The sequence below is a fragment of the Astatotilapia calliptera genome, chromosome 14 (assembly GCF_900246225.1).
Source record: "Astatotilapia calliptera chromosome 14, fAstCal1.2, whole genome shotgun sequence".
NCBI lineage: Eukaryota > Metazoa > Chordata > Actinopteri > Cichliformes > Cichlidae > Astatotilapia > Astatotilapia calliptera.
In genome coordinates, this window is record NC_039315.1 from 7048559 (window position 1) to 7075653 (window position 27095).

Here is a 27095-nt window from a genome sequence, read left to right on the forward strand (position 1 = left end):
CTCAGTATTTGTGCCATGTGCTAGGCCCAAGATAATGGACTGCTTCAACCTTGGTAGGACACGTTTTCAAGGCCCTGTTCTTCTTGGCAACCTCCATTCTCTTGACATCACAAGGAGAATAGTGAGCCTAATTTGTAGCAGCCTCACACTAAATGTAATTTACACAGGTTAGCTGGTAGTTTGCACTTTTATTGTGAGGGAGACCTTTCTGACCATAATCATTCAATCAAACCACACAAAAAAAGTATTCTACTGAAGGTGCCATATGGAAAGAATAGAACGTGCTTGGCATGTTATTGTGAGAGAAACAGCTCAATAATGCGGGTGTCACACTGTCTGCACACTGCACAAGAAATAAACCACAGTGAAATGTGCACCATTTAAGTTGGGAAGGTGTGTCATAGTATACGCTAATATGGACATTATTTGGAGGATTTAATTTCTTAAACAAAAACATGCCAGAAATATATGTATAAGCTTTGGCTAAGCTAAGTAAAATATATTTAAAGTGAGTTCTAAAGCCAAAAACATCATCAAAAAGTTGTCACAAGAAGCATTACAACTTTTTGGTTAGACTTACACACACACACACACACACACACACATATATATATATATGTATATATATATATATAAAACACCCAGCACGCCCCTGCGGGCGGTTTATCCTTCAAGCTCGGGTCCTCTACCAGAGGCCTGGGAGCTTGAGGGTCCTGCGCAGTATCTTAGCTGTTCCCAGGACTGCGCTCTTCTGGACAGAGATCTCCGATGTTATTCCCGGGATCTGCTGGAGCCACTCGCCTAGCTTGGGAGTCACCGCACCTAGTGCTCCGATTACCACGGGGACCACCGTTACCTTCACCCTCCACATCCTCTCGAGCTCTTCTCTGAGCCCTTGGTATTTCTCCAGCTTCTCGTGTTCCTTCTTCCTGATATTGCTGTCATTCGGAACCGCTACATCGATCACTACGGCCGTCTTCTTCTGTTTGTCTACCACCACTATGTCCGGTTGGTTAGCCACCACCATTTTGTCCGTCTGTATCTGGAAGTCCCACAGAATCTTAGCTCGGTCATTCTCCACCACCCTTGGGGGCATCTCCCATTTTGACCTCGGGACTTCCAGGTTATACTCGGCACAGATGTTCCTGTACACTATGCCGGCCACTTGGTTATGGCGTTCCATGTATGCCTTGCCTGCTAGCATCTTGCACCCTGCTGTTATGTGCTGGATTGTCTCTGGGGCATCTTTACACAGCCTGCACCTGGGGTCTTGCCTGGTGTGATAGACCCCAGCGTTGCACCCCTAATATATATATATATTGATGTTTGCCTATAAGGTCTTGTTTGAGAGTGAAAGACATTCAAGCTAAAAGGGATTAAAATAAACTAGAAATACTCTGGATTTGTGACTCGCTGATTAGCATTTTCTTTCCCGCACAAGACTGACAGAATGTTCCTGCCCCAGTAAAAGGTTCTTGTATATTTTATAATCTTGTAAATGTACAAGAATTTAAAAAAGTCACAACCACAGATCAGAGGTGCAAGATTGAAAGAGACTAGAAGATAAAAAGAAAAACCTACAGCCTATACAGTGTTAAGATCTTGAGTTGTGAGAGAGATTTTCTGCAGTATGTGGAGTTGAACAGGAAATGTGGATGGAGCCTTGGGAACATAAGAAAGTAGGCTGTGGAGAAAAAGAGAAAAGTCTGATGGTGAGTCCCCAGGAAGGGCAGTTGCTTATTGCATAGTTTGCCTTGGCCTTGGACCAGCAGTGAAGTGGAAGGAAAGATAGAAGATTTTGACATACATGATACAAATAAGTGTAGCGAACAAACAAGCAAAATTGCTTCAGTGCTTACTCACTTGGGATTTGATTTGATTCAGTGCAAAAGTGCTCCTGTCTCTTGACATAAGTTTTAGTTCTTGATTTCCTTCAGTTACTATCACCTCCCTACAGTTTTGAGCATGTTAGCTTGACAATAACACAAAAACATGAAAGTGATCCCCACGAGAGTGCCTTTCTACACATCGGAGCCCCAATAAAAAGCTGGGCTTGAAATTTTTTTTCTTGCAAAATACATGCAAAAACAATTTGCATGGTCTGTAGTACTAATTAATATAAAGGTTTAATACACTTACTTCTTGTCCCCAAAATAAGCTATAGATCTGTTGTGCAGTACATGAATCAAAACTTCTCTTTTGCTTTTTCATGCTATTCTGTTTCATGTTACCAAAAAACATTAAGGAGTGCCCAGATTTGAGGACTTTTGTGTTAAGTGATAAACAACAAATAAAAAACATTAGTGTACATGAAAGAGAATGCAAAAACAAAAGACTTGATGGTTTTAAAGATTAAAATGCTCAAATTAACTAATTAAAACATAAAATATTACTGAGATTAATAAAAGCAACATGTACACAAACATCAAATACATGGCACATCTGATTTGAAACTTAATTTATAAATTAGTAATCGTAATAGTTTATTTTTAATCAGTGACTGATTTTATTCAACTCTAATACAAAATTCAGCCTTTTACGTTGTACGTTGACGATGTATTCATGCATGCACGTTCTTGTACCTGGTGTGCACTTCAAGGATACATTACTTATTCGTAATCTTTTTTTCTATCTTCAAGCCCTCCCGCAGTGGGTCAGAATGATTAATGATACTCAGATGGATAGTGGAGAGAAGCTCCAATGGGAGTGCAAGGCCATTGGGAGGCCCCGGCCCACCTATCGCTGGCTTCGTAATGGTTTGCCCTTGACATCGCAGGTACCCATTTTACTTCACAGTACCCTTTCTTTTGCTCTATGGAACATCTGAATCATCCTTGTGAATCTTCACATCGACTATATGCAGTACAATCCTGCAAATTATCTCCGCATCCAGGAGGGATATTCCTTTATTCTTTTTCTTTTTTTTTTTTTGTTCCAGGGTCGACTTGAAATAGTGAATGGGGAACTGACCATTCACAAAGTGCAGCAGGCGGACTCGGGAATGTACCAGTGTGTTGCAGAAAACAAATATGCGGCCATCTACTCTAATGCTGAACTCCAGATTTTAGGTATCAGCTAAATGGATTTAAGTTGAGCAAAAGAATGTATCAAAAACAGAAAGGGTTGGTGTGAATTACTTTAATTATGTTACTTTCCCTTTCTGCATATTGTTTTATTGAATGTCTGCAAAGAATAAATTGCAGACATTCAGTATTGACAGTTGAATAAGGTACTACATGATAGGTAAGGACGGGTTGCTGAAATGCAAGCGGAGAACACTGAACTGTGAGATGTGCTGATTGCCAATCAATGGTCCCTGATTTAACCCAGGCGGTGGGTGGCATGAATAAAAGAACGCCTCTTATAGTTATATTCAGTGAGGTGTCTGCAAGCATTAAGCTTAGGAGAGTCCTGAATAATTCTACCTTATTCTGAGAACAAAAACCAATGACTTGTAGGTATAGATTTATACTAATGGGAGCAAACACTAAGAGGAAGACATCAATGGTTTCTTTGATGGAGTTTAATGACTCCATTAGAATCTTATCTTCGCTCTATCGTTTGTCATCAAAGCCCAGACTACATTACTTCTCCCATTACTTAGGAAAACAAATCTTCGATCCGGACATGACTTTCATCGGCCATTTATTAGTCAGTCATTACTATTATCACTTAATAATCACTTATAACCATTAATATATCGGCCTACATGGTCTATATATTGATGGTGAAGTTTTCTCATCATTTCTAACAGAGTATCAGAGTATATGTATCTTTTTCTTGTTGCTGGTTTGGTTTTTTGTACATAACAAAACCTCCATCAGAAGCACTTTAATGATATTAAAGGCCAAAGAAGCTGTGTTCTTTCTTGAGGCTCCTGGGTAAAAAACATAACAGTCATACTGAATAGCTGTCCACTGTTCTGTCTTGATGCAGTATTTTCTCCCTGTCATTTTCTATACTGGGACACATCTGTGACACCCATTCCCCTTTCATGTTTCCCTGAGGGACAGTTTGATTTACTGTCTGTATGGCTTGCCCTTTTTTGAAGGCAAGTCTGTGGCCTTTTGAAAATCTTACTGCAAGTGGATATGTTTTTTTTTTTTTTTTGCCCAATATTTAAAAGATTAGTATAAAACCAGTGTAAAACAATCACTGCTCAGTTGATTTAAATTCAAAGGCTTGCCTGCAAGAACCAAAAGTGCTGTTTTTCTAAAAAGTTTTATCTGTGCTGACGAGGAGGTGCTTTTTGCCCTCCTTGGAGACAGAGTCACACTTGTGATATTTAGAGACTGTTGACGAATGTTTTCATAAGTATAACCCCCAGGCACATCTTCCTGGTGACCTGTGCTCTGTGGAGATGTCCACAAGCAAACACTATCAGGACAGATTACATGACTAATAACAGCCTGCAGATGAGCGATCACTAGAGGCTATGTGGGGGCAGCGGCTGCCCTCACGTCTGTGATCTTGTCCTCGATCCAGCTCTTATGGGAGCGTGGCGGGTGAAGTAATACGGGTACTGCCACCAGCAGCTGTAGGCCTGCTCTTATTTTGATTAAAACAAATACGCACAGCAACTGCTCTGTTTTCTGCTACTTTCGTGTCTAGAGGGACCTCTGCCACTCAGACAGCTACTGAGGCTCAAAGACACAAGTGTCACAAGGAGAGAGGGGGTCAGCCTGTAGCTACAGATGGGATTGAATTGTCATTGTGTATAATGTCACCTATGAAGCATCATTCAGAATTTGAATAATCACAGTTGACTAAGCCCTGTAGCCTGTAGATGGCCTTGATTTGTAACTAAGCTATATGCTAGCGCCACAACGTTAATGCCTGAAGCCTTTTTCTTACAAAATTATTGCTTCATTTGTTTTTGCAAGGCACTTATATTAATTGAAATTTCATATATATATATGTATGTGTGTGTGATTATAATACATAGCCAAAGTGGCTCATTTCACAGTAAATAAAAGAATACATGTATGCATAAAAGCTCTCCTTGTAATACTTGTTATGAAAATTGTAGTTATTTGCAGTAAATTTCGATTAACACAGTGTTCTGAGTCATGATGTGCCAGCCTGAACCCTCTAGCATTTTTAAAATAATTACTTTGAAATACCACAGCTGAAAAGTCAGAACTGCATTATGCTTTTAACTTTTTTAAGTTTCAGCAATCGCACAGTAATTAAAACAGCAATAAGCATCAGGTATATGGGGTTTTTTTTGTTTTGTTTTGTTTATTTAGTTTTATTTCTTAAGTAAGCAGGTGAATTTGAAAACAGTTTCAGATGAAATAAAATAAAACAAGAATCCAAATTTCCACTGAACAGATTATTCAGCTAGCTTGTGGAATTTTGCTGTAAGTGGGGGCTTACATTCTGGTAGAAGATGGTAATACTGCATTTTGTTAGAAGTCATTTGATTCATAGATTGTTTTAAAGCTACATCCACGATCAAATGTCCCTTAAAATAAGCACTTAAAGTAGTGAATCTTTATTAAAGAAATATTTGTCGTTTGTCTTACACAGCATCAGCACCCGTTTTTCTCCCCAATCCCATACGGGTCATAGCCACACTTGGAAAAGATGTGTCATTAGATTGCAAACCAAAGGCATCACCCAAACCACGGATAACATGGAAGAGAGGAGACCGGAGGATAATACCAAATAAAAGGTACAAACATGACCACTCTCAAATGAAAGTAACTTTTAACATACTGGATATCTTATTTTGATCTTGTTTATTAGAATGCATGGAGTTTTTAAATTGTTTTTGTGCATTTGTCCCTTTACATGCAACTTGCAAGAACCTCAGAGCTAATAGCTCTGCTTAGGATATTTGAGTGTGTAATGTGTGTGTCATCATGTTAAACTTAGAAATGTGACATATGTTCAACACGGTGTATGGTGTGATATGGTTGTTTTCAAAAACCACTGTAGATACATGTCGTGTGCACTGTGTACAGGGGCTCAATGTTACAGGCGTGTCTATTAGTAGGGTAGATTTCTACTCTTAATTATGATTTTTGCTTTTAAACAGTATATCACCACAAGCCTAAGATTATGTACAAGTATTTGTGTAAAAACTAAGATAAACATGTAAAACACATAATCTATCTTAAGTAGAGCATCCTGTATAATAATATGTTGTTAGAATTGTTTCAGTGTTTGGAAAGAAATCTTTTAGACTTGACAAAGGATTCATTTCCACTTTTATCACTGGGAGAGGCAGCATACATTTTCTTTGAATAGTCGTAGATTTACAGTGCCGCAGCTCTTTTTTGTAATAGAATCTGATTTTTAGTTCATCTGTACAGTTTAGAGAATAAAATATTATGAGAGAAAGTTAATTGCTCTGTAAAATATGTATGAAGTCATGAAAAGTTTGTCTCCCTCGATATCTTTATATTGTTATTCATCCTAGTTTTATGGCATAAATTCCACTGTTATCATTGGAGCTCAGGCCCTTGAGGAATTGTCTACATGTCTTGTTGTAACACATCACAGTTTCATTACTGTAACTGAAATAAAGTGTCACTGTTAAAATAAAACACCTTAGGTACTGGCAAAGCTCTGGAGACTCATACTCAACCCCACCTCCTTCTCAAGGATGCTGACAATTTAGACCACACAATTGCATTTGGAATTCACATGCAGTTTGATGCATCATCTTTTATGAGAAACATCTCTCCATTGCACCTAGAGGGGGCTGAGCAAGGCGCGGGTCTATCAATCAAACTGAGCGATGCCGCTGAAATTATCAGTCATGGCTGAGCATCTCAAGTTTTGAGTGAGAGAATGGAACCTTTGTTTATCGGCCAAGATTCAGCAGTCTGTTGAACAGCCTCACAGCAAGGACAGCCAGTTGATAATCAGATCCTCAGTATGTGGCTCCTTCAAACAGGCAGGGACAAATCTTCCTTTCTCTAACAGGTGGAAGAATATTCAGGGATTAGTTTATCAGGACCGTTTCAGAGGTTAGTGGAAGTTTGTGCTATTTATTTCATTTTCGATTAAATTTAAAATAGTCTTCATAGGGTTCTTTTTGACATTTTTCTTGCAACTGATGGATGGGTCGTGATTAATGGCGCTAAGGTTTTTGTCAAACCTTTGCAGATGTTTTTCATATCACAACACAACCTTAATCTTGTTTAATATCTAACTTCAAATAAACTGTCTGAAATTGCTAATCTCTCCCCTCCTAGTAATATATAATTCACTATAAAGTGCGATCTTTAGATTTGTGAGGTGTTGTTTTTTTTCTTTATAAGCTCTACAATCAGTGTTTCACATTTACGTATAGATTTTCTCTTAACATATTCAGCGTTTTGATAATCGCAGACTCAGATCTAATTACAATTTGACATCTTATGCATTGCAACTTAAGGTCGCTATAGTAGGTTAAGCAGGTAATTGTGTGTTTGTGGGAGGTGCTGTTCAAATGGAGATCAATCTTGTGAGAGGACGATTTCTATCTGAAAAATCCAAAATAGAGACGAGGAGATATGCGTTTGCAGGTCTTGGTCAGAGTGACTCCTGTAAGGATTTTCTGCCATTTCCAATAGTAAAGAGTTTATGGGTGTAGAGACGTCCTATTCATGAAAGACCGGGAGGAATCGAGCGTCACGTTTATCTGGCATTGACAGCTGTGCTGACTTAATGAAGGTTTGTAATTAACATGGATTTCCACTAATGTTCAGGGCTTTTGTCTCTTAAATAGAAAGTATTAATCCTATTAGTTTGAAAGCACATGGCAGACTCATTTGAAATCTACAAACACTTTGTTTGAGAGCCAATCAGGAAGAGCATAATTTCACCATTTTTTTATTATTGCAAAATGTTTTCCACAAATAATTTAAATAGGTTACTAATTTCATATGTGAATTAGTATATTGTTGCAATCTGTTTTATTTCACTTCAGAGATCTTTCTTTAGATGAAGTTTTCAAATCCTATAGTTTAGCTGTGATCTTCTTATGTTTACATCTCATATTCTGTTTACCCAGCGTTCCCTATCTTGTCCTTTCTGCCTCAGTGTCCTTGTCAGATGTAAATTTTTTTACGCTAATTTGAAAAATGTCTCCTGGCTGCAGATTGCCACAGAATTGTGTATGTGTGGCAAGATTTTTTAGTCACGCCCTCGTGAAGATCCCCTTGCCAATTTTAATCACCTTGCCCATGATGAAAGTGCTCAGTGTTGTAAATGTGAATGCCAAATAATGTGAATTAAATTACGGCAAAAGACCGGAAAACCTCACACCCCCTTGTTATTTTTGACGAGTGAAATAAATTTTCTAATTAAAAAGAAAAAGTACGTGGATGCACCTCAGTTGCCAATTGGTGCGAGTTCATACACTTTTATATATCTTGCCTCAAAGGCAAGAATTTGAAAAAACAAAACTAACAATAATTTCAAAGTATTAACCACCTCCCCGTTTAAAATTAGACATAACATAAACATCACAAAGGAATTGGTTTGCCCTAGAGAGCAGCGTGACATGATCACAACATGGTCACAATGCCATACTTTAACATGAATCCTGCTCTATAGCCATCTGCTCACACACCTGCTCTCAGGCTTTTTGTATATAGTTACAGCCACAGCTATCTTATGTCAACCAATGCATTTTCCAGCTGTTATTTACAACTCAGAGAGAAATGTTAAAACCTAATTACTATTGTCTTTCAACTGGAGACGGGAAAGCTGTGGGATTGTGGCTGTTTCTTTTTGTGTCTCCGGTGTGTATTTAAGGAGGGCAGCTTGGTGACATGTACATCTGCATTTGACAGTTTTTGCTTTAGATACATTAAATGAACATTTAAGGTTTCTCTGGCGCTACCATGAGCAGTCTGTAAGATGAATGCACTATTTATGTATACCTAACAAAGAATCTTGTCATCTATTCTTATTATTTTACTTTGTGTAGTGTTCTCTGCAGATTTTGTACTGAAATGTTTCATCAGTGACTTTTAAATTATTCTGCAATTAGAATAAATTGCAGCTGATTGTGTTCTTTTAAAGATTAAATATAGCAAAGCATTGTAGTGGAATTGAAAGTCAGAGAAATAACTTTCTCTGTTCTTGACATCAAAACCTTGTCCTCATTATCTTTAAAAGCATTTCCCTTTAATCCTGTGCATGGTGGAGCTATTTAGTGGTATCAAAAAATCAAATTCATTTTCACATTTTTACTATGATTAATCTTTATTTCATGTGTTTATTTTCATAGTTTGTTGAAATTGAGTTATATAAACAACTTTAAGATGTAGATCTAGTTGTTAGTATTTCAAGCATATCTCATGAGATTGCATATGCTCTTACCGATAGTGAATGTTACTATTCTTGTAACCCGAACAACCCCAAAACATATAACCTCATGCTTGAACTTGTTATTTGAATTGTTTCTCATACCAGTATTGATTTTTGTGTCCTTTCTTATAGGATTATGCTGTTACGGAACAACACTCTGAAAATTGTTAACTCCAGCCGAGCGGATGAGGGGAACTATGTGTGCCGGGCAGAGAATCAGTTGGGCTCGGCAGAGATGACTGCCATACTGTGGGTAAAAGGTAAGTGATGCCCTGAAGGCCTTTATTTTCTGCCAAATTAGCACAAGTCGGCCACCAGTAAACAGTCCCCAATGTCATTTTTTCCTCCCCACCTTTGCTCGGGTGCCAGGGAATTTATTGTGCTTGCTCAGCCGTGAAGAAGGCCTCTCACATTCAAGAATCATATTACAAGGACACATTCTAGCAGTGTAATAGTATGTCTCATAGCTGCACTGCGCACAGTTTAGAACAGAGCTAACCAGGATATTTATCTGACAAAGGTGAGTGTTTTTGCCCAGGTTAGGCTTGGGTTCCCGTGATTGCTCTGCCTCTGATGTCACAGCTAAATGCACTGCCTTCCGTTAGCCTGAGGTGACAGTGCAGCAGCTTTGTGCTTTCAGAGGCCATGCGTGTGGTGCTTAGCCCGAGCAGAGTGGAGGTGACTGTCGGGGAGAGTGTGGTGCTGAGCTGCAAGGCGACACATGACACGTCACTGGATGTGGCTTTCCAGTGGTTCTTCAACCAGAAACCAATCAACTTTCAGTATGACGGTGGCCACTTTGAATACATCCAAACAGTAAGAGCCCGAGTAAGAGCAATAGTACTATTAACAGCAATTTTAACACATTTGCTTTTGTTCCTATCTAACTATTTATCTCTGTCTATCTAATTATCTGCATAAATATCCATATGTTCTGTGTAAACAGAAGGCTTTTTTCCCTTTTGTTTAATTTAAATTTTTCCACATTCATTGAGCCTGTCAACCAACCTATTTAAGTTAATTTTCCTACTAGTATTCTTATTGAACCGAACACTTGTTACACCTGAAAAAGAATCAGGTCCGCCAAAGGTCAGACACCCTTGTGGTATCATCAAAGCGAGTCAATAAATAACCCATTTATGCATATCAAAGACAGTCCTTTTGTTTTGAATTTCACCTGTGAACTGTGAAAATGAGACACTGACTCATACTGGCTCAGCTTTGAAGGTTTATCAGGGTCACCAGTGATTTAGTATGAGAGGTAAGGCTATTGTCAGCTTTTCTTCAAAGCTGACAAGCTTGGCTTGGTTATGGCAAAGTCTAAGATTCTGCTCACAACAAGTACACGGTAGTTATTCCCATCTAGAGTTAATATAGCACAGTATCTCCTCTTTGACTTTTATCCTCTAGAATTGACCAGGGTATACAGGATCAATGATCCTTTATATGCGATGTACCAGCAAAAGCAGAATATACACAGAAAGAAATGTAACCTTTGGCTTCCCTCAGCTACAAGACTGTTTCACTAACCTTGTCTTTTCACCTTCTTCATATTTATCTTTGTTATTTTTGCTGGACCGCTTCTGACCTCTATGTTTCACTTGTTTGTTTAGGACCAGCAGATCAATTGATGATCAATAGATCAATATATAATTTTCTGCCTCAAGGTGCAACATTTTTATACAAGTTAATTTAGTTTTGTGTTTTTTCAGAGGTGCTATTTTCCCTCTCTGCAAAAAAATAATTGGTCACCATAATTGTGACCAACCATAAAATGTTAAAGTTGAAAACAAATCAGCAAGCTACTAGCAGGGAGTCCTGTTTATGTCACTATTCCTTTATCAACAGAGGATGTTAAAATCACATCTGCCCTGATATGTCCTCTGCCACAACCTGTCCTCTAGGGAGGAAGTATTTGCAGTGACAATTCTTTACAGGCACAACAGAAGCCTGGCTGATGCATGGTTTGTAATTTTAATCAGGTTTCCTGCTAAACAGCTGCCTGTAGACTTTGAATTATTCCCAGTCTTGCCTTAGGCATTTCTCATTTCAGCAGAGAGAAAATACGGGTAGCTGAAGAATGTAGCACCAAGCAAGCACCTGAATTAAACAGGAATTTTTCAAGCCACATGAGCCTCTACAAGATGTAAAGGAATCACACTTTTTGTGTCGAGCACATTTAGGCTTGCCTAATACCTAACTTTTTAATGCTTTCCTTTCCCAATTGCAGCAGTCTTCAACAGTGGATCTGATGATTAGGAACATTTTGTTGAAGCATGCTGGGAAATACGGGTGCAGAGCCCAGACCAGCGCTGACACTGTATTTGCAGAGGCAGAACTTCTTGTGCGAGGTAAGCTTGTTATCTGGCAGTACACTGTGACGTCTTGCGCGCTCTTTATTGCTGGCGACTTACTGCTTCTCTTGAACTAATCCACAACTGCAGTACAGAATTACCGTATTGCACACTCTTGGAGAATTTAGTCCAAGTCACTGTGCCACTTGGCTAGCTTTTAGGTGAACAGGAACATTGACATAATGAAAAACTATCTCGGTGAACATATGGGCATTGGGCACATGTGGGCCCAAGACAGACTTTCAAATTTAGTGAGCCAGTGCTTTAAAGCTATTAGTAATTCTCTGAAATAATGTTAACAATTTCTTGGAATCTATTAAATTAGCCCAATTTGTTACAAGTGCAGCTCATCTGGGAAGTTGGTTAATTACAGTGATCATTAGAGATTTGCTCCTGCTGGGGACAATTGCGCCAAGACTACTTCCACATTATTGCCCCTTTTTGATCATTTCTACTAATTTTACATTATCATGGTGAATGTCCTCAGCAGATGTTGCATCTGCATGAACAGGTTTGCTATGTGCTGTTAAATAGATTGACTGAAATGTCTAGTGATCAAATGCGTTGGTTATTTTTTGATTGTTGCTGAAAATTGCCCATGCAAGTTCTGGGCTTTTTGTTTTTTTTGACTGTTGTAATGACACATTAACGCATTGTCAGGCTAATCATCATTTTATGAGTGACACTATTTAAGCCTCATTGCCTGGGGAGTTTTCATGGGAGATGGCAGGAATATTTATAATGAAAGCAAATCTATGTCAAGTTAAGCTTTGCCTGTTGATTGTCTGTGTTATAATCGGGCAATACTTTAATATCAGTGGTTGGTGAGTGACACTGGAATACTGTTGTGCAGGTAGACTCAGACTGTTAGTGTTGGGGTTTAAAGTAAACCTCGAATGTGTTTCATTTTCTCTCATATATAACAATTATAATTTCATAATTTCAAGTAATGAAGTCATCTTTTTAACCTTCAGCTAAAAAAATTATTACTACGCTTATATGTAAAGATGTCACTGAGTAGGGATCCTGTGGCATTAATATGGTCATCTCAGGCTTATAGCAGTAACCCATACCAGTTGTGTGACATTTTTGACAGCCAGCCAATCAGAGGGGAGATAGGTTGAAAGAAAGTTACTCTTTAAGGGAGAGGAACTATGAACAGAAACTCCACTAAAACCCAGTACAACAAAAATAGTTTTGTTTGTCGTTATTTTACTTCTTTTTTTTTTTCATTTGACATTGTGGATTTTTCACTTTTATTAGAAAACCTATGGTGAGCAATCAGACAGGTAACTTGGGATGAAAAACGGTGGGGGGATTTGCAACACAGCTCCCTAGAAATGAATTATTATCTGTGCTATTATTAGCAGAGTATGTAAAGTATGCAATTTAATATGCACCTCTAGTTATGAGCCACAGTTTAATATGTTTTCATTACAGCTGACAAAACAAAACAAATGCATTAGTTAATAACAAAAAATATAAAACATGGTAGAGAAGCACGAATGCATCCCCCGGACATCATTATAGGTGGATATTTGTCATGTCAACTGCACATCTGCAGAAAGGATGGTATTTATCACTGGCAATGGCTAGCATGTATCGTTCACATTAATTTTGAGTTGATGCAGTTATTTGCATGCAGACTTCAGTTTTTTTTATATATAATGAAAATATCTTTGTTTCCAAGATACAAAACATCTACAATTCAAATTGTTATTTTAAGCATCTGCATCATCTGCAGATACAACATTTAAATACCATATACTATTAATAAGAAAGGACATAAAATAAACAGTAAGTTGTCTCCTACCTGTCAAAGCTTAAGCTGCTAACTAGCTGTAGTTAATAGAAATCAACTCATTCACTGCCCAAACACTGGCAAAACATTCCATATAGACGCCTATGACAGTAATTATTTGGATCCCACAGTGCAAAGAAATGGCCCTTGCAGTGTAGCTTTCTCATGGGCACTTTTGGGGGGACACAGTAGATTGATTTTCACTGAGCGCGCCACCTGTCTGCTTTTTCATTTACAGCTGTTCCCTCTAGAGTCCTTAGATGTTTGCTTTAGCTGCAGTATACGTTTACCTCTGAAGACTTAGGTAAACATATGTTCAGCTGTATTAAAACAGAGGAAGGCCTGCCGTCCAGTCACGCTGAGCAGAACTGGCAATTCCCTCCAAAAATCCAAAAAGGAAGCGTCGCTATCCCTTAATCATCGTCAAATCCTTGGCAATGAATCTGTGTCAACCTGCATCCTGCTTCACTTTAGTCAGTTTAGTATGTTGTGTTCTTGTCTGGTGTCTGTTTGTGTAAAGATTACAACAGGGAGCTGGTTTTGTCACCATACACGCACAGCTGCATTTCCCTCCTAATGCTTCCGCAGTTGCATCCATTAGTGTATCTAATTGTAACAGCCCATAATGAAAACATCACAATGGGCCAGCTTAAAAATTGATTCAAACAGCAGCAAAGATTGATGATTGTTTGGTTTTTTCCTTTTTTGCGTGGCCATTTCAGAAGCGTTTTTTTCTTTTAAACTTTCAAACATGTTTTATCTGTGTCTCCTTTTTCTTCCACCAGGCCCCCCCGGACCACCTGGAGTGGTGATAGTGGAGGAGATCACAGACACCACAGCCACTCTGTCGTGGACACGTGGCGTCGACAACCACAGCCCTATCAGCACTTATAATATACAGGCCCGAAGCCCATTTTCATTAGGTTGGCAAACTGTCAAAACAGGTAATCAATAAGGAGCAAATTGCAGCCTGTAGATCTGGGAGGTTAATGTGAGGATATATACAAAGGTCGTAATCCTGCCCAAAGTTCTATACCAAGATAGAGAATCAATCCAACCTGATCAAGGTTACTGTTTTCAAGAGAAACAAATACAATTTTCTTTGGCAATCTTCTCTTACTTATATTAAAAGTTTGAATTCCTCGTTTTAAACAGTTGCTATAGAAAAAACTATGAAAACAGTGCTCTCTGATGCCCATGTAAACATTGCCTTCTACGTGTGAGATTTTTAACAGTAGGAATAGGATACGATAGGATAAATAAGAAGCAAATTGATCGTATTCACTGTTTCATTCATTCAAGTGTTTGAATGAAGGCTATGCCTAACAGAGTATGAAGTCACTCCAGTGCAGTCTGAGTTTATTTTAGTTCTAGTTTATCTGCTTGTCCATGTGAGTCATGAATATGCAGCTGAACTTACCTCTACGTCTCCTTGCACCTTGGAAGTTGGTGAATTTGTTTCTAGATAACCTGGTTAGCAAGTGCATTTTTAACTAACTGTAATATTAAATATTTAATTTTTTAATTTTAGAAGGCTTTAAAAATGCTCTTGTCGTGTATAGTAGTACAATTAAACAAATCACAAGAAGATATGTTAAAAGTCGATATCTATGAAGTTGTCTTAGGCTAAAATTAACTATGGGGATCATTTATGTCAAGTTTTAAACATGCTTATTTTTTCCAGTAAAGTTAAAATGAGACTCTGTTGGAATTGACTATTTTTTGAAACTGCAGTTTCCAACAAAATAGCACTGTCATATCCCGACAATGCTTATGGCTTTAAAAAAATACTGTCTTACCAAGTAGTAGTACAGTAGTACAAGTTTAAATAAGAACACTTATTAACTAATACAACATATTACCCTTCCCTCTTGCACTCATACCACTGTTCTCAAAAGGGTAATTTCATTTTGCTCCTTGCCTTGTGCGTGTTGAGCAAGAGTCACTTCATCTTCCTGCAGACACTAAGCGAAGGAGGAGATGTGGCTGATGCGCCCGTTTGTTTCAGTCTTTGAGGCTGGTGCTGTAGTGCGACAGCTAGTCGGTCTTAATAAAGAACATGAAACACAGTTTTCTGTCATTTTCTAGTTGAATTCGGCTATTGTTCAGAGGTGCTCAGCAGAAAGTAATTTGAGCACATATCAAATGTCACTGGTGTGAATTTTAGTCAGTGTCATGTCAGCAGTAAGTAGGAAATTAACCTTTTGGGCTTGAATTATAAAACCGATCTATGTTCATTTAGTAAAAAACGCACTTTCAGTGCTTAGAAAGAAATCCTTTTCTTCTGTAACTACATGGAATAGCCATCAATTACTATCACTTAGCATTAAAGAATGAAGGCTTGCTAAGCGTCGTGTGTAATCCATCTTAATATGGCGTGTGATAATTATAGCAGAGTTTAAGGTGTGATAATGATTCATCCCCACAGATATATAAATCATACTTTGTATACCCTCCTCTCACATCATGTCTGTTCAACTACATTTAATTTGATAAAGCACAATTAGGTCTCTCTGATATATTGTCAGTGTTGAACTTGTTAAGATTAGCGTGAAGGGGATTGGGTTTTTAGCTCCTGCTCCTTACAAACAGAGTTATCAGCCCATGTTTGGAGAGCAGCCTGCTTGACAGAGTGATCTCATCGTGAGCCGCTGTGAATGATAAGAGTGTAAGCTCCACTGCTTTAGAGACCTCTGGTTCATTTGTGACATGGATATGCTTTCAGTCAATGTTTGTTTGTTATTGCAGGATCAATATTGACAACGCTTGATTATGGCAGTGCTGAAGCAACTAGATTAGTTGCATTATCTCCTTGTAATTCTATTCTAAATACATTCATAAAATCAGATTTTTTTTCCTTTAGTCTGAGGCTGTAATTTAATTGCATTGGTTTGTTCTGCTGAAACTGCAAAAAATGGTTGAAATCACCTTCACTCTGTAACGTTTTAAGCTGTTGTTCATGCGTCAAAATGCCATATATCACCTTTAAAGCAAATTGTGTAACATCACCACCTGCTGTGAAAATATAACAAGTCACAGTGAATCTGTGAGGATGATAGAGAAGTTGTACAGTCCATAAGAACAAAGGAGTCTTTTGTTGGCTCAGTTCACACTAGTTTTTAACTGAAAGGCAGGTTAAAATCTCCCAACACTGACATTTTGCATACAGGCATAAATTGTGACCCTTTTTTATGTCATTCTACAGTTTGACAGGATTAGATTTAAGAAATGTTATGCACAGTATGTTTTCATATGTAGACTATGTCAACAGACTTTGTAAAAAAAAAAATTTTGTAGGCCACAATCCAGGCTGTGTTGCTCTTCCAGATCTGTTCCACTTCTTGCCTGTTTCAGTGGCTTTTCACAGTGAAACACTTACTTAGTTGCATGATTGAAGTCAAAACCTTTGATTGTTTGGCCATAAAAAAAACCTCTGGCCTCTCCTGGTTGCATTTTATTTCTGTTTATTGCATGCTATACTATTCTTTGGCGAGGATTTTAGAAAAGGCATATGATACCTTACTGATTTATTCAATGTGCTTTCCGCAAACACCTTTAAAGCGCTAAGCTGGCACTTAGGGTACTTACCTATTATATACTGTACATAAGGAAAACTGAAGTGCTATAACTGCAACGTTGTTCTGAATAAATAAACGCACAGGAAATACTCTTGTGTGCAGACCCAGAGCCAGTGACAGGAGACATGGAGTCAGCCATGGCTGTGGAGCTCAACCCCTGGGTGGAATATGAATTTAGAGTGGTGGCCACCAATGCAATTGGGACCGGAGATCCTAGTGCACCTTCGAGAGGAGTTAGAACTAAAGAAGCAGGTAATACAGATTTTGACAGACATCAGCTGTAAGAGCACAATTATATTTATTATAGTCAATTCAAAATTCAGTTGATAACTTATTGTTGTTAGAGAGCTTAGCTGTTGCCCCCATATGCCACTTCAGAACCATGTTGTATTCCCACTGTTTATGTACTCTATTTTAATTGGGGAGGACGTTGAAAGTAAGCTGCTTATGAATGTGAATTTCAACAAGTCTAGTGTTTCTGTAAAAGCAGCCAGGCTTTTAAAGCCCCAAGGCAACAACACAGCAAAATATAGCATTTACGGTGAGCAAAAATTCACTGTGCTGCTTCACTAACTGCTCATTTTCCGTCTACAAAATGCAATAATTATAAAGGTCAGTGGTCATTTCAAAGTGGCTTATTTAATCTGTCCCATCTCTTCAGCGTAATTAACAGACTAATAGCTGTATCTACGCACAGTTGTGGTAATCCATCCCAAAGTTACAATACGTGATCTAAATGTCAACAAATAGGTTCCAGTTCAAAACACAGCACTGGAAACCTACAATAGCGCTCACTTTGATTGACAGATGTTTCAGTGAAGGCACAGCCACCAAATAAGGTAGTTTTTTTTTTTAGCTGTTTTCTGATGCTTTGACTATAGTTTTAAAAAAGGAGATTTTGTAGTCAGTGTTAACCTCTCTGTTTTCCACAGTCCCATCAGTGGCACCATCAAACGTTAGTGGAGGAAATGGGCGCAGACATGAACTGGTCATCTCGTGGGAGGTAGGTTTTCTGTCCAATTTCATTCAAGTTTGACAATGTGTAAAAAAAAAAACCCGTTGAATTAAATGTGTTAAAGGCAAATCCCTTAATTTAAAAATAATACTTCTCACGAGCACAAGATCCAAACATTGGAATTCCTCTGAGACCGTATAATCATAAGCAGAAATAGCACATAAATAACATATAGAAGGGTTTTTCTTTGAAATTCAAGATGCTAAATATATAAACATACTCCTGTTTTTACAGAATCTTATAAAAAGCTTGTCAATGTCTTGAGGCCAGATTGAAGATAGAAGAACAAGGAATAATGACTGCAATAATCAGTGCAAGTCAAAGTTACCCTGATAATAAATGTTACCCCAAAAGGATTTAGAAATACTAATACCATTTTTATTATCTTATCTCCGATTACTTTTATTCTCTGGATTCATAAAATAGTGCCTCTCGTTTTCTCTTGTGACCCTGTAGAACAAAGCAGTGCCTCTGGTAGTGGAAACCCACATGCATAAAGGCACATCATGATGATTATTTTTAGGATCATTTACATGAGTAAACATAAGAAGACATCTATAGCCTGTAAATATTCATCATTTAACTTGAGGAAGTATTACTCACTAGGATTAAAAATGTGATAATGGGACTCTGTGTAAGGAAATTTATCATCGCCTAGACGCGTCTGAAACAGCATGATGAGAATCAGTAATGTAATCCGAGAGTAAAAACGAGCCCACTGCAAGAAGGTTTATTGTAAACATCACTAAGTACATTTCTGACTTTATTCACTGTTTAACAGTGACTACTAAAAAGAAAAAAAATGCATATCATCTAATAATCATGTAGATGTTGCCATCACATGAGCTGCATGTGCTGCTCATCCTAAAAAACTTCACTTCCTGGGAATACTTGTCAGACATTATTAAGGAGGATAAAGCATGGTTGATGGATGACGGTAGTCCTTGTGGTTCTAAGCTTGAAGGAAATGGTCTGATGGTTTCACGATACACAGATGATTGCATTCGTTTCCAGTCAGTTGCATTCACTTGAGGTGAGATGCGATGACTAGCTGCAGTAACGCTCGCTGTGTTTTTAGGGACTTGCATTTGATTGTCATGCTATTCCCAGAACCATCAGCGGGAGATCTAATTAACACATAGACAAAAGTTTCAGCAGCTCGAAAAAATAAAACGAGATCTTAGAGAAGTTGTGACTCTTGTATAGAACAAATTAATAGTACCTGTGATTACACTATCCTGCTAATACAAGGTTTTACATTTCCTTTTGTAAGAACCAAGTTTGGGATACAGCACTGTGCAAAAGTGGAGAGTCAACTCTCATTTCTTTATATTTTCCTTGTGACCAACCAAAATACACAAGAGAACATCAGGAGAGACAGGAGGCAAAGGAATACACAAGCTAAGAAATATAGAACAGAAACCAAAACACCAGTAGTCATAAGCCAAGAACCAAAAGGAAAACAGCCCAATAAACAATAATATAGAATCAAAACACTGGGCCACAGGCCCAGGACCGTGACAGAATGGTGTCAAACATGAGTGTGTTTTACCCACAATCAAGGCTTACCTACTGAGAGCGCAAGTGTCGAGTTCACATAAGTTTTTATCGTTTCCTTTTGTGAAATACAAAGCTCTTGAAACCTGAATTATTTATTCATTGTTCATCTGTCCACTTTCAGCACATCACAAAAATAACACATACAGTTTCTTATCATGGCATTGTTGCTTTTATTGGCCCACTACACCTTCTGTGTGTACACGTTATAAAGTTTCTAACAAGCAGTGTTTCCCAGTGTCAAGCCACAAATACAGGCATTCACTCCAAAAGTTATTAATCAAACACCTGACTGTTGCAAAATACCCAAACCTGTTTTTTTATGTTCACCAACCTTTTCATTTTGATTAATTATTATTTCTCCACTGATAATTTCCTCAAAACAAACCATTCATGTCAGTTTCCCCCTTGTGTCTCCATTCACAACACCGGGCAACCAGGGAAAACAGCTGCACACTCCATCTTCTTCTGAACATGTCTGGCCACAGTAACACCTGGAGGTGTGCAGTTCTAATTACAGTCCAGGTGTGCATAGTCTGTATGCTTGATTGCAGCGATGTTTTGGAAAAAATGTAAATAATGTTCCTAAAAACTAGAAAATGAATTTTGATAACCCTAAGTTATATATTTTTTATATAAGAATACACTTTTATTTCTACTTCCATTCTACATGTGGCACGACAGTGGGACTGATTTGCAAACCAAATACAATTGTGCACTGTTGCATAGAGAAGACATAACTGTAAGATTATCTATTTTTTTATTGAACACCAGAAACAAAGAGGTAAACCACATTTAACTATACTACCGTGACATAAGCTGTAGCACTACAGAATTCTTTCTCATCAGCTGTGTCAGGTGTAGGTGGTCAAAAGCAGACCAAAGTGCACTTTTACACCCTAAACTCAAAAGTTCTTGAAGCTTGGGCCCTCGGTGTGTTGCTGATTGAAAATAATTTCTCTACTTCTTTGTTGCTGTAACTTACTGCAGCTGTCATTTCCAACAAACACGACAGTTTGCACTACATACTGGAAAGTTCCTCAGCTGTAGAAACAAAGATAAAATAACCCAGGTGGTGATGCACTGAACTCCAAGGCAGCATTGACCCTTTTATTAGGAAAGGCAAGGGAGATGCACATTATCTCCCTTGCCTTTCCTAGAGGGGTATATCACATAGGATGCCATGTGAGCTGTGAGGGGCTCAGGTGAACATTCATCATTAGGGCAAAGTGACCTTTTTCCATTTAGACACAGAGACGTGGGAGACCCATCTGCTGTGATATACTGGATGATTTTCTCTGACTTTCATTGAATTTATACTCAGATATGGAAAGTCATTGGCCCACTGGGACAGAACAGTTTTCCTCAGGACCAACCGTTGAACTGGCTGTTGTACAAAGGCAGAACATACACGAGATAACAGACTAAACATCTGTCTACAGTCATTTCCAGCACATGTGCAGATTGTGGTTATAAATGGCTCTGCATTTCAACATGTATAGATGATGTGTTGGGAGCTGTGGCAATATTACCATGTTTATTACAAGCTTATTATTAACAGTGGCCAAGGAGTGGCTCAAGATCATAGCTCATTGCATTTTAAACAGGGTTCTAATTTAGCCTTGAGAAATTTGCTTAAACATCACGGATCTTAAAGTTAGAAGGCGCAACTTGGTAATAATTGCAAAAATTGCTGACACGGTTCAAAGACGGCCAGCTGGGCCATTTACTACACAGAGCTACATCAGTCTGGCAAGTGATTAAGATGTACTGAATTTAAAATTTGGTCCCACCAGAGAGGCGCAGTAAAGATTAACCTTGACTCTTAGCGTCATTCTCTCTAAATCCAGAGGTGTTTATGAAAATCTGTTTGTAATCTCAAGCTACAATAGTTGTAGAAAATATAATAAGTTTCACAACAAGTAAGCGGGATATTAGTATGAACCATTTCCAAGTGGACAGCCTGGCTCTCAGCCAGATTCAGGCCAATGCAGCTACTGAATTGCTATGAGCAGAGCTGAGAATTTGCAATTGAGATCAGCTGAAGGATACATTAACAGGGGACCAGCGAACAGATGTAGAGGCAACTGACAGTTATTCTTGTAGTTATTAAGTATGGGAGCCCAACTGCCACTGGGAAGATAACCTTCACATCAGGAGATGTGCACCTCCATGGCACATTATGGGGGATAATGTCCATTCCAGATGGGATGCTGTTTGGTGGTAGACCATTTCCTATTTATAACTCAAGAGTGTCATTAGCTTGGCTAGTATAGCACAATGACATCCATCTTATAAATACCATAGCGCCCCATGTTGAGGGACACATAAAGCTCATAAAATAACGATTGATGCTTGGTATGACACAAAAGCCTAATAAAGAGCCCTTATGAGTCATGCGTGAATTTAAATAATTACAAACAGCAATTTCTTGCTCACGATTCTCCTCATAAGGTTTATAGCTGTGACTTTCGTTCACGCACATCCATGATCTGAAGAATTAGGTTCTTCCACGAGTGGCTCAGCATAAAAGTGAGAGCGAACATTATTCAGTCTCCTCATTTGTTTTCATTCAGACATTTTCTCCAGTCAGATCAAGTCACTTGTGAAGTAGCGAGCCTACAACAGTGAAAAATTTAAGTGCTTCTTCAAGAATTATATTGTCTCTCTGCCAATTTTGAGGTACAAGAATTGGTCACCCATCAGGAAGTGTGTCAGTTTTCGAGAGAATCACAGCACAATGCTGAGACACTTCACTTTGATACAGTAGCCTCCTTCTGGTTCTTGGCATTTTAAGTAGTTTTAGCTCTACCCTATTTGTTCTTGCTTCTGCTAAATGCTTTTGGAAATAAATCAAGACTCTGTCAGTGATCAATGGAGATGGATATTAGAGGAGACGGAGCAGGAATGTTAGCCCTTTTTAGCAGTCAGGGCATGTGAGCGCATGGCAGTTCCGCCTTTCCAATCATCTGTGGAAAGTTGTCAGAGCCTGGACAGCCATGGTGGGCAGGGTTATTAAGCAGGATGAATGACTAAACAGTCTCTGCAGCTTCATTCAGCCATCTCTTTAGAGGCGACTGCGAGAGACTGCTTTTACACTTGTAGCCAAAGGGAGGACCATTAGTGATGCCTCCATAGTCCCCATCACTGAGCCTTAAGACTTACCTCAGTTCAAACTGTGTCCACGCTTATCTGTGACTATCTCACATCCCAAAGTCTTTCTGAACTTAACTAGCTAATTTGTTCACGCTGTTTTGTAAAGACCTGTGTTCCTTGGCATCTCTTTCAAATCTCTGCCAGCCGTGAGAATAATTTTGATGGAAGCTAATTCATTTCCACTGATCATCCCTGTAATTAGGCAGTCACGGTGATTGGTCATTGTCGAATGAAATGTGAACTACATCTCTATTCCCACGCAATCCCCCTACAGACTAGATAGCTAATGCGGGTGATGCCTTCAGGGGACTGTATCACTCTGAAGCTTATGCAAATCAACACATTACAGCAAATGCAGCATACTTGCCAAAAACAGGTGTACAGGTGTTTGTCATTTATTAAATTTAGCCAAAGATTTAATCCCTGCTGCTCATATTTTAATTAGATTCTAGCTCACTTAATAAATTGGCACTTGATTTGATTAAGTACAGAGCAGCTGTGGAAGACACTTCCCAGTTTCACCACTATAGGAAAACCACAGATAATCACTGGAAACCCGTGTCCCCAAAATCCTCCTGTCAGACATGGAAAGATAAATAGCTACATAATGGGCACAACTGAGCCAGATATGATTTGTTTCCATTGCTCAAGACTGACTGCATCTTTATTAATACTGGCAGACAGTTGCAGTAAATGGGTAGGAAATTGAAAGCTGGTTAAACGGGATTACCGCAGAGGAGAAACTTCTTTTTTCATTCAATGAGATCCTTGCTTTCAATGATGAAGCTGTCCAGATTGGAAATTGTGAAAATGATGCACTTTCAGTCAAAGAGTTTAAGTGCTGCTGAGCTGCTTTTGTATTCTTATACCAGTGAAATACACTCCATGGTGATTGAGTCTCCTCTTTCTGTGTTTTCAGCCTGTATCTGAGGAGTTCCAAAATGGTGAGGGTTTTGGGTATATTGTTGCATTTCGTGCCAACGGGACACGAGGGTGGAAGGAGAAGATGGTGACTTCCGCAGACTCTACGATGTACAAATACAGGGACGAGACCTTCCCTCCTCTTACCCCCTTTGAAGTGAAGGTTGGTGTCTACAACAATAAGGGAGATGGGCCATTTAGCAAAGTTGTCATCATCCACTCTGCTGAGGGGGGTAAGTTAATATTCATGGTTGTATGAATTTTAAAGACAGAGGAGGAGTTGTTTTCTCCATTAGATCTTCACTGTTGTTTTACAGAGCCAAGGGAAGCGCCGTCTGATGTGAAAGCTTACGGCATTTCTTCCTCAGAAATTAGAGTGACTTGGAAATCGCCCACGCCTGGTCCTGGAAAACCAAGAGGATATGAGGTTTGTATAAATTATGTCTGTGATTGTTTCTTTGCACACTTTTGGTGTGTGACATTTTGTAAAACGTTCTCCTTCTTGCATTTTTCTGTCCTTAATTTCTATTAACAGGTCAGCTACTGGAAGGATATGGAGCTGGAGGAGTCAGGAAAAAAACAACAAACTGTAAAAAATGAGACATCGATGGTCTTGACAGGATTAGAGGGGAACAGTGTGTATGCCATTACAGTAAAAGGCTTCAACAGCATTGGCCAAGGTCCTGGCAGTACTGCTGTCACAGCCAAGACCAGGAAACCCCGTGAGTACAGCACTGACACTAATCTCATAATACTATATATGGAATACAGGCTACTTGTTAAGTTTGCTTGCCTGTAGAAAGTGTAGTAATTGACCTAGTTGGCTGAAGCTCTCTTTTAAAGTCTTTTTAAATTTGGACTTTGGGTGTTGTGTTATATCCATAGCTCCTGCTCAGCCACCAGCCAACCTTCACTGGCTTCAGGAGGGCAACAACGTGTCCTTAAGCTGGGACCCCGTGAAGGCAAAAGACAATGAGTCTGATGTCATCGGGTACATGGTAATGATCCATCCTTATATTGTTCAGTTACATAAAATTTGGTAAATTGTTAATGCAGGGAGGAAAAGTTCCCAAACAAAGTATCCTATCCTCGATTTTGCTAAAGATTGATCTCAAACTCTGCTCGTCTCCACATGAGTAGCCGTGTTTATAGTTTATACACTGTGGCAAATAATTATTTGATCCCCTGCTGAATGCGTATGTTTGCTAACTCGCAAAGAAATAAACAGTCTTTAATGTTTATGGTCGTTTCATTTTAATGGAGAGAGACGGGATATCAACGAAAACAAAAACACATTACATAAAAGTTGAATAATTATTAGGATCAAATAATTATTTCCCCGACTGTATCTTAGAGAAATGATACCTCTCGAAAAGATTGAAAAATGACCTATGATACACAACTATATAAATGCAATAGGTATTACCATTACCTTCAGCAGGGTTTACATTCAAACTACTACTTTCTCATAAAGATTGGCTTGCTGCATTTCTACTGACCTAGTTTTGTAACAAATAAGAATATATCTGCAAATACACTTAGCTTATTTGACCATTTTTTTCTTTCATAGGGGTCTGAATGCACTTTTAGTGTGATATACGGGGAAATAAAAAGTGAAGTAAACCTTCAATGTGCATATGTAATGCAGGTGTTACTGAAACAGGAGGGCAGAGGCCACAACCAGGTGACAAGAACCATTAACCCTTCAACCATGCTCTCACTGCCAGAGGGAGGCACTTATGTCATCGAGGTGCGGGCGCTCAGTGAAGGGGGAGAGGGAGCCTTCAGCTCCCAAGTTCAACTTGTCACTTCCTCTGGTAAGCTGGAAGCTGCTTAGTTGCCTCTCTTCTCACTCACATTACATGACCTCTGAAATCCAATTTCTATGCACAAGCTGTTTTCTCTTTGTAGCAATCTTATGTCCTGCCCTTAATTTAGTCACCACAGCTGTTCAGCGAGCCAAGTTTTCTTTGGCTAATACTGTTTTAATTACCTCGCCCACACAAACCTTCCTACTCCTGCACAGCCAATTAACTTCTAAGCAACAGAATGAACCGAAACTTTGCAGTGTTACGTGTGACCAGCCAGATTTTAAAGGCAGTTGCAGTTTTCCTCTTTGTCTCTATATTCCACCACTCATTTTCCACCCTTCAGGAAAAAGATTATTTCCATGCAGCTACACGCTCCCGATATATAGACCACTATATTGAATACATAATTTAGCATTAAAAAAAGAATTCATCTTTGTATTGACTCTCCTCTCATCCACTTGCTTTCCTTAGGTGTCCGAGCAAAAAGCAACCAGTGCTCAGTGCACTGCCTGCCACGGAGCCTAACATGGACTGCAATCCTCCTGGTTCTTCTGGTGCCTTCAGCTTCCTGGTGAGGCCACGGTGGTGTCCTCACTTTCATGAAGGGAGCCACCAGTCTTCTGCTCCCTTTTTCTCTCTGACTGCCTGCTTGCTTCGGCCTTACCCATCTCAAAGGGCCTGAGGTGTGCTGAAGGGGTTTGATTCTGCCAGTTCACATGCAGCTCTTCAGAGTCCCTCCTTTTCAATTCAGTTTTCTTTGAGGCCCCGGACATTTGAGTTGCGCCATTCTTTCCAACATCACAATAGTGTTGTACTGTAGTATACATTATGTGGAAGGATTTGTTTAATCACTTAATTTAACATTATGTGTTCCTCTCAATGACTGGCATCTAACTACTTCCAGACGGCTCCTACAGCTCCGGGGCTCTACAGAGCATGAACAATTCCTTGAAAGCTGCTGTGGTAGTAATACAGGGATCAGCCGACCTGTTTCTTTTCATTACTTATCTGCATCAATTTACCCCTTGGCTGCCTAACAAGCAATGCAGCAGAGGCTCAGTAGAGATAAGTGCATTGTTTTCTTATTCACACATTGAGGAGAAAAAAGTTTTTTTTATGGAACCAAGAATCTTACTATTTCCAGACTTGCTTTTTGTACATTGTGTTACCTTTAGAGAAAAACAGTGGTGTGTGTCAGCTATGTCAAACTCTGTTTTTTGGTAGCAATTAAGCAATGCTTGGTGATACAGTTTGTTAACTGTTGGATGTATGGAAGTAGGAAACAGTGGTTTGGGTACATGCTGTGCCCAAACACATTAATAGACAAAGATAGCTCTGTACGGACTCCTGGTGTCAGTACAAATAAATGTGATGTATATTTTTTAAATGATTGTTTTTGGAATTTCTGACTTTCAGAATGTCTGTTCGTATAGGTGTGTGTGCGTGTGTGTCCGTGAAATAACTCTAATATCCAGTAGCTACACCCAAGGTATCCATAAAACCATCTCTGAACACAAAAATGACACAAAAGGTCAAACATTGAAGCAGACGGACTACAACATCAGGTGCTCATCTTCTGATGACTGCTTC

The 27095-nt window shown here is 38.9% G+C and overlaps 1 protein-coding gene across 4 annotated transcripts in view; it reads left to right on the plus strand.

The window, feature by feature from the left end:
* cntn5 (contactin 5) overlaps positions 1–26892 on the plus strand; it is a 119456-nt gene extending 92564 nt beyond the window's left edge. For 2 of the 4 annotated variants that reach the window (XM_026191357.1, XM_026191359.1), the window contains 15 exons: positions 2640–2776; positions 2939–3068; positions 5533–5677; positions 9445–9572; positions 9953–10140; positions 11543–11663; positions 14253–14411; positions 17148–17297; positions 17978–18048; positions 23693–23927; positions 24012–24121; positions 24230–24416; positions 24580–24692; positions 25343–25511; positions 25977–26892. In XM_026191357.1, coding sequence (XP_026047142.1) covers positions 2640–2776; positions 2939–3068; positions 5533–5677; positions 9445–9572; positions 9953–10140; positions 11543–11663; positions 14253–14411; positions 17148–17297; positions 17978–18048; positions 23693–23927; positions 24012–24121; positions 24230–24416; positions 24580–24692; positions 25343–25511; positions 25977–26080 — 2147 coding nt within the window. In that variant the 3' untranslated portion in view covers positions 26081–26892. The remainder of the gene's footprint in view (positions 1–2639; positions 2777–2938; positions 3069–5532; positions 5678–9444; positions 9573–9952; positions 10141–11542; positions 11664–14252; positions 14412–17147; positions 17298–17977; positions 18049–23692; positions 23928–24011; positions 24122–24229; positions 24417–24579; positions 24693–25342; positions 25512–25976) is intronic. The other 2 variants (XM_026191358.1, XM_026191360.1) reach the window with 1 other exon arrangement.
* The last annotated feature ends 203 nt before the right edge of the window (positions 26893–27095 follow it).